This window comes from Peromyscus leucopus, unplaced genomic scaffold (assembly GCF_004664715.2).
Source record: "Peromyscus leucopus breed LL Stock unplaced genomic scaffold, UCI_PerLeu_2.1 scaffold_1428, whole genome shotgun sequence".
Taxonomy (NCBI): domain Eukaryota; kingdom Metazoa; phylum Chordata; class Mammalia; order Rodentia; family Cricetidae; genus Peromyscus; species Peromyscus leucopus.
Genome location: NW_023504587.1, coordinates 14,435 through 22,009, shown reverse-complemented (window position 1 = coordinate 22,009; position 7,575 = coordinate 14,435). Strand labels below are relative to the sequence as shown.

Sequence of the window (7,575 nt, the reverse complement as noted above, 5' to 3'; positions counted from 1 at the left end):
ATTCCAGCTTGTCTAGTCCATGCAATGCTTTAGAGAGAGCCTAGAGTTTGTGATGCTAGGCAAATACATTTCCAGTTAGCTATATCTTCAGAACCATGGCCTACAGGAGCAGATGCAAGCCATGTTTCTGCCTCAGCATTCTGAGTAGCTAACATGGCTAAAGAATGAGAGAACATGCAACTTGGTTATATATTCTAGAACAGATCGCACAGTTGTGACAATGTTTGCCACCAAGTTCTGTGAGGATATGTTTAGGAGATGTTGTGTGCATGTCTCTTGTCAGGAAGTTAGTAATGCCAATCTGACCAACACTCAGAACACATATGAATGAAATTAAGCCAGGTGTGTTGGCACACAGGAATTCACCTACTAGGTGGGATGCTGAATTAGGAGGATTGTCGGGAACTGGAGTATCTGATCTCCAAAGCTACCTAGCAAGATTCTTCATCAGAAAAAGAAATAAAAATGGAGTACATAAACAGCTACTAAATTAATGAACAAATACAATTCAGTATAATGGGCTCCTGTCTTTCAGGCAAATCTCAGGTTTTTGTCTCTCCCAAAAGAAACTCTTTTCACCAGGCGGTGGTGGCACATGCCTTTAATCCCAGCACTCAGGAGGCAGAGCCTGGTGCATCATTGTGAGTTCAAGGCCAGCCTGGACTACCAAGTTAGTTTTAGGAAAGGCACAATGCTACACAGAGAAACCCTGTCTCGAAAAAACAAAAAAAAAAAAAAAAAAAAAAAAAAAAAAAAAAAAAAAAGAAAGAAAGAAAGAAACTCTTTTCATCTAGATACTGATAAATATCTTATACAGGCAGCCTCAAACACATGAAGATCTCCCTGCTTTTTTCTTCCCCTACACTGAAGGGAATAAAGTATGTGACCTGAAAACACAGGGATTATTTTTGTTGTGTGTATTTGTTTGTTTTGAGACAGGGTGTCACTTTTTGTAGACCTGGATGTCCTGGAGCACTCCATGTAGACCCAGCTAGGTGTGAACTCAAGAGTTTGGCTTGCCTCAACCACACAATGGTTGGGGTTAAAGGCATGCACCGCCACGAACTGCAAAACACAAACTGCCTTGTACCTCTGTTATTAATTTTTATTATTTAGAAATTTTTGAATTTGTTTTGCACACAAATCAATGTTCTCCATCTTTCCTCTTCCTGCCCCCTCCCAGCTTTCTTTCCCAAACCACACCTTACTCCCTCCAACAAGAAGGCAAGGCCTCCCATGTGGAGGCACATTCAGTAGAGAGACAAGTCCAAGCTTTTCCCCTGCCTCAAGGCTTCATGAGGTGTCCCATCATAGGTAGTGGGCTCCACATTGTCCACTCACGCACCAGAGATGGATTCTGATCCTACCACCAGGGGGGCTCCCAAGCAGGTCAAGCTACACATCTGTCTTACCATGCAAAGGGGCCTAGTCCAGTCCCATGTAGGCTCCAGAGCCATTGATTCAGCTTTCATGAATTCCCTCTAGTTTGATTTGAACTATGGAAGGTGCTGTCATTAGCCAATAGAGTTTCCACTATTATTTGTGTATGTAGTATCCTTGATGGATATTCCTTCACAATTAGTCATGGTTTAGGTCAACAAACACATAACAACCATGACACATCAAGTGTAGGACTTCCTGTCTCTAGTTCTAAGAACAAGAAACATGAGGAAGAAAAAAAATAGTGTGATACAAAGTTCTTATATTGCCACCTGTCAGAATTCATTTCATACAGCTTTCTTTCGAAAGCATTCAGCATCGTGTGAAGCCATGTGCTCTGAGTTCCAATGCTGAGACAATTTCCTAGGATTTCATGTCCTGCACACCTTTGAGTGTGACTAGCTTAGTGTGATGGGGAAAAAACAAACCACAGACAAAGGTAGAGAAATGCTGGGGATGAGTGGTCAGTGTGCTGTGAAGGAGCCGCACCAGGAACTCCAAAACACAGAACATTATTATATGCAATGGGCAAAAGGGTACAGCTACTCATGCTACGGGATCTCTGTGAGGAAGTCTCAAGCTGCAATAATCCCAGGGAGGATTTCATCCATCCCCACCCCCTACCCCCAGTAGGCTTCCATAGCTCAGAACTCAAGCATGATCCTATTTAGTCTTATCAATGAAACCCAGGAGTCAAGTATGGAGTAATAACGTGGAGGATCAGAGAAGCAAAGGAACAACCACCAGTGACTTCTTACCTCTCCAGTTACTCTGACCTAATGAGAGGCCAAGATCCTGTCTACACCTCCCAAGTACTGGAATTAAAGGAATGAACTTCCAAGTGCTGAGATTAAAGGTGTGTGCTACCACTGACTGGCCTCTATAGTTAACCAAGGCTAGCTCTGCCCCCTGGTCTCAGAGCAAGCTTGATCTGTCAGAACACCAACAAACAATACAACAGTACCAAGCAGTAAACTTTCCCAATTTATTGCCAGCACAGGCAATGCCTGCTCTCCAGCTCATAGATAGAATGATTGAAACATTTATAGCATTGTCTTGTAGCAAAAGTCACTTTTCTGGGCTTTCTTTTTCTCATTATTATACTTAAGAGTTCGGGGCAAAGTTGGTCAAACTGATCTACAAGTACTAGGCCCCTGTGGTCGTAGCATTCCAGAGGTGCAGGGTAAAGCTCCTGGGTCAGCTTGCTCAATTTGGCTATGTTGTGAAGCAGTTGCATGAGGAGAGGCAGAGACAGATTATTATCAATGAAATTGACCTTGGTGAGCTGGGAGCATTGGCTCAGGGCAGGCAAGAGCATCCTGAATTGTGAATCCTCCAGCCAACATTTCTCCAGTTCTAGGTCTTGTAAAGTGGCTTTGACTCTTTCCAGGAGAAGTCCAAGTGGTCCAAGCCACTCATCTAAAAATACAGAGTTCAGGTGCAGATGCCGGAGCTCAGAAAGGTTCAGGCACTGGGGCAGATGATCCAAGTCTTCCTGGGAGAGGTGACAGTAAGTAATGGATAGGGTCTCCAAGGGCTTCTTCAGGGACCTGGTGAGAGAACAGAGATGGCTTTCTGTCACATGGTGTTGAAGATGATGGTAGAATTGATAAGGAAGCAGGTGTCACTTCTCCCAAATTCATTCTGCCCATGGAGGTCAACCCCCTTGGTGGTCTGCTCACAAACATCACACCATCAAGGACTGGCCTACTAATCTACTCACCTACAAGAAAAAGAGGTGGGTTCTATCTGGTCGGGTGGACCCTCTCTATCCTTCCTTACCTGAGCCATTCTCTCATGCAGCCAACTAGAAGGTAGATATCATTTATATAGAGATGCTGTAGGCAATGGAATTTGGGGAACTGAGAGAGCAATGTGCTTATCCACTCCTCTTCCAGCCCTTGGGATTCATCCATCCTGAAGGTATTGGTGATGCCTTCTAGGACTAGAGTGTGAAGGTTTCTCATTTGCCCCAGGTAAGGTCCAAAAGCAGCCATGTCGTCTATCCACAAATCACGCAGGTGCAGCTCCCTTATACAGTGGAGATCTACAGATTTTAAGATCTCTATGACATTGGAGATGCATGATTCCCAAATCTGAAGCTTCAGACAGCATAGATGAATGGAACCTTTTCTCTGCTGGGCCCACTGCGCCAAGTGATTGGCATAATCTTTGGTGTCGTTGTCCACAAGTTTGAGGTCAGTTACCACCTTCAAATTGTTCTTCATCCCTGGGTCATGACATGTCTCCATGGGCTGCTCATGTCTCACGACCTGTTGAGAGCAGTCTCCTTCATAGTTTCCAGCCCATATGCTCCAGAAGTGAGTGTCTGTGGTCGTCAAATCCAGCACTCTGACTTTCCCCTTTCTGTGGGAGAAATGACTAGAATCCTCAGCAATCAGACAAGACTCATCTTACAGGCTTCTTCAAACCACATCTCACACTTCAGGTATCCCTTCCAAATAGTTCTTTCTCCCTATGTGTAAAATCAAGCCCAGAGCCTCCTGCTCTGTCAAAAGGGAATGTTCCCATGCTGGTATCCTCAGCCCTGTCTCACTTCCTTCCATTTCATTCCCCTAAATCCCAGCCTCACTCACTCCACCTGTATTTTTGCAGTACAAGTATTCCTTGGGGTATTCCTAGGTGGCCTTGTCTAATCTAATCTTTTCTGTCCTCCCCATTTGCCATTATTTCCCGAGATGGTTGAGACTGGGCTCTAGCCTCTAGAATCTTCTAATCTGATGCTAACAGAATCCTCTAATTTCCCTTTGGTCAAATACTCCTGGTCTCCGCTAGTTCTCTCTCAGCACACACAGAGCATCCCTCCACCCCAGATGATGGTGTTTACCTGGAGCAAGCCATCTGTGTAGTAAAGGCATCTAGTCCATCAAGCAGAGCCTTCAAAGTTTCCAGGTGGGGGGTCTTTATCAGGGCTCCTACAGGAAGGCAAGGGAATGGCCATATAGGGACCATGGCCCTCAGGACATTTGTCTGTCTGTTCTTGAAGGCCACCTCAAACATTGCTGGTAGCAGCATCCAGGGCATCACCTCCAGAGCAGAAATGGCCAAGGCCTCCTCCCTCAGTAGCCCTTTTATTGCAAGCTGCTGGAGTGTTGGTGGGGCTTGGTTTCCCATTGTGACTGGCTTTTGGGAGTCAATATCCTGGGGAAGCATGGAAACAAATACAGTATTAATGTCTGGCAACTTGGGAAACCTTTCTGCACACACAGGGAACTGTCAGGGCAAGATCACTGCTGAAGTGATGCTGGAGAACTCAGTGTAGCAACTCTGATCGTCTCTTGTTGGATTTAAAGCCATAATTCTCCTGTCTGGGGTGTCAAGTCTCTCCAAAGCACCCTCATTGTCACAGACCCCATCCTGTTCCAAACACAGCTCAGGTGGGTGGATCCATCCCACTGGGATGGGATCCACAAGAACCTTGAAGACTCAGTGTAGCAGGAATCCTAATTGTCTTGTCAATAAAGACCCAGAGTCAGATACCAGGGTGAAAGCTGAAAAATCAGAGAAGCAGAGCAGCAGCCACTAGAGAGACTTCTTACCCCTTTGGGAGCCTCAGCCTGAAAGAGACTGACTCCTGTCTCTTGCCTTGTATTCCTTTCTCACCCTAGCCATGTCACTTCCTGCCTCCACCTTCCTTGTGCTGGGATTAAAGGTGTGTGTGCCACAAGTGCCTGGCTCTGTTTCTCTTCCAGACTGGGTCAATCTTGTGTAGCCCAGGTTGGCCTTGAACTCACTGAGATCTGTCTGCTTCTGCCTTCCAAGTGCTGGGATTAAAGGTTTGTGCCACTAGTGCCTGGCCTCTATGACTAACTAGTGGCTTAGCTCTGCACATTGATCTTTTATCTGTTAGATCACAACCGAAATATCACCAAGGCACAGCCCAAGTTTTATATTGAAAATAGACTTTGGTCAACTCTCCAGGTCCTCAAAGAAAGCAAAGGAATCACCCATTTCCTAACCTATTCACTGCCTCCTCTCAAGCAGCTGACCATGGCTGAAACAACTGAGGGCCATCTGTGAAATGGGTATTGTTACTTACTGACTACAGTTGTTGGTTACCCACCGTACTTGGGTATGAGCAAAGGAGTCCAAAGGGCTGCAAGCTCCAGCTCTCCAAGCTCAAGAGCTGAACTGGGTGGGACACAAACACTAAACAGAATCAGCCAACCTCAGTAGCCATTGCCCTTGTCTGTAATCAATTGTAAAGTATCTGGAAAGAGGAGACAAGAAAGAAAGAAAGAAAGAAAGAAAGAAAGAAAGAAAGAAAGAAAGAAAGAAAGAAAGAAAGAAAGAAAGAGAGAGAGAGAGAGGAGAGGAGGGAGGAAGGAGAGGAGAGGAGAGGAGAGAAGGGAGGAAGGGAGGAAGGACAAATATGAACAACCAGCAAAAATCAGAATACAAAACTAGTATAAAGGAGAAGACTAGGAATTGGAAATGATAATTCACATCTTGGAAGTAGGAACATCACTTACTCAATGCCATAATTGTTTACTTCTAGAGCACCAGGGCAGCCTACATGAGGTCTACAGAAACCCCCAAAATGTAGGACTTTGGTGGGGGGAGTGTATTTCAACTTAAACATCAATTGATATCCCCGGTGATGTGGCCTATGCCTTTTATCCCACCACTCGGAGGCAGAGACAGGTGGATCTCTGTGAGTGTGATGCCAACCTGGTCCACAAGCGAGTTGCAGGACAGGCTCCAAAGCTACACCAAGAAACCCTGTCTCAAAAAACCAACAACAAAAAAATTAACTGATCATTTAGATTAGGCTGGCATCAAACTCACAGAGATCAGCTTGCCTCTGCCTCCCTCATTCCTAGATTAAAGGCATGCACAATAATGCCTGGGTTCAATTGACATAAAGATCAGCCTAGTCATGGGATTTAAGTGACTCACATTTGTGGTTCTGACCTGCCTGAATAGCCTTGAGTTCAAGGTCATCCTGACATTTTTTTTGGGGGGGAGGGGATTGAGTAGCTTTGGATCCTTTTCTTGAACTTGCTGTGTAGACCAGGCTGGCCTGGAACTCACAAAGATCAGCCTGCCTCTGCCCCCTGAGTGCTGGGAATAATACCCTCACATTCTTAGTGAGACTCTAAACCAATAAATACAAAAACCATAAATGACCAAATTCATTACTGTATATAAACGAGAGCACAATATCATATTCTGATTATCCTGACCTTAAAGGGCTGAGGTAGATGAATCTGTTTGAATTTATCTTAAAAAATCAACAACACTAAACAAACAAACAAACAAACAACAACTAACCCCCACACAATGAAATAATACAATGACTATATTTGAAGTAAGGACAAGCCTAGACTAAGCTGCAGGAGATGGGGTTTCCTGTGGAGCTGAAGGTCTTACCTGATCTGAACACTGGTGAGAGGCCTCCAAACCCAGGCAAGGGCAGGATGTGACTCCAGGATCCAAGACTGAGCGTTTCTCTGGCTGCTCTAACTTTTTATATAGGTTTCCACTGACCCCTCCCCATTGTGGCCACACCCTCCCATCCTAAGTCTGCAGTCTGAATCAATAACTGAATCTCCACCCACTTAATGCTTTTGGGATTTACATGGTATAGGATCAACTCTAAATCCAAGAAAAAAGCTTCAGTCACTGAAGCTGATAGTCACTGAAGCCATGTTATGGTGGCCCATGCCTTTAATCCTAGCATTAGGAAAGAGAGACAGGCAGATATCAAGAGATACCCTGTGGTGATATTTTATGTGTGCTGAAATGTGATTTTTTATTCTTATGTTAATAAATAAAGTTTGCCTTGAGATCAGAAGTCATAGCGAGCCATAAACAGAAGTCAGGTGGTGGTAGCACATGCCCTTAATCCTATCACATGGCAGGGAGAGTCTCTGTGTGTTCAAGGACACAGGCAATCTTGGTGACACACGCCATTAATCCCAGTACCAACCATAGAGGCCTGGAGGTCTGTATATACAGGCAGTGATGAGGAAGTGATGTGGCTGGGCTTAGAGACAATCAGAAGGCAGAACAGGAAGGCAATAAAGGCACAGGTTAGACAGGAAGAGGCTCCCTTGGGCAGCTATGGTGAAGTGGTGAGCTAAGGTGAGTTGGTGGCGATTGCTCTGATCT

At 45.0% G+C, this 7,575-nt stretch overlaps 1 protein-coding gene across 1 annotated transcript; it reads right to left on the bottom strand.

The window, feature by feature from the left end:
* Positions 1–2,425: 2,425 nt before the first annotated feature.
* LOC114688755 (oogenesin-1-like) lies at positions 2,426–4,575 on the bottom strand. The gene is made up of 3 exons (XM_028863279.1): positions 4,289–4,575; positions 3,223–3,807; positions 2,426–2,990 (listed from the first exon to the last, which is right to left on the bottom strand). Exons 1-3 carry the CDS (start codon positions 4,573–4,575, stop codon positions 2,426–2,428), a joined length of 1,437 nt encoding a protein of 478 aa, XP_028719112.1.
* Positions 4,576–7,575: the final 3,000 nt, after the last annotated feature.

Bases quoted from the DNA above. Each gene is read 5' to 3' on its own strand.
- LOC114688755 (XM_028863279.1), bottom strand. From the start codon at position 4,575: ATGGGAAACCAAGCCCCACCAACACTCCAGCAGCTTGCAATAAAAGGG. The intron at 3,808-4,288 runs GTAAACACCATC...TTTCTCCCACAG, and splicing joins ACACAGATGGCTTGCTCCAG to AAAGGGGAAAGTCAGAGTGC. The intron at 2,991-3,222 runs GTAAGGAAGGAT...TTCTCTCACCAG, and splicing joins TGCATGAGAGAATGGCTCAG to GTCCCTGAAGAAGCCCTTGG.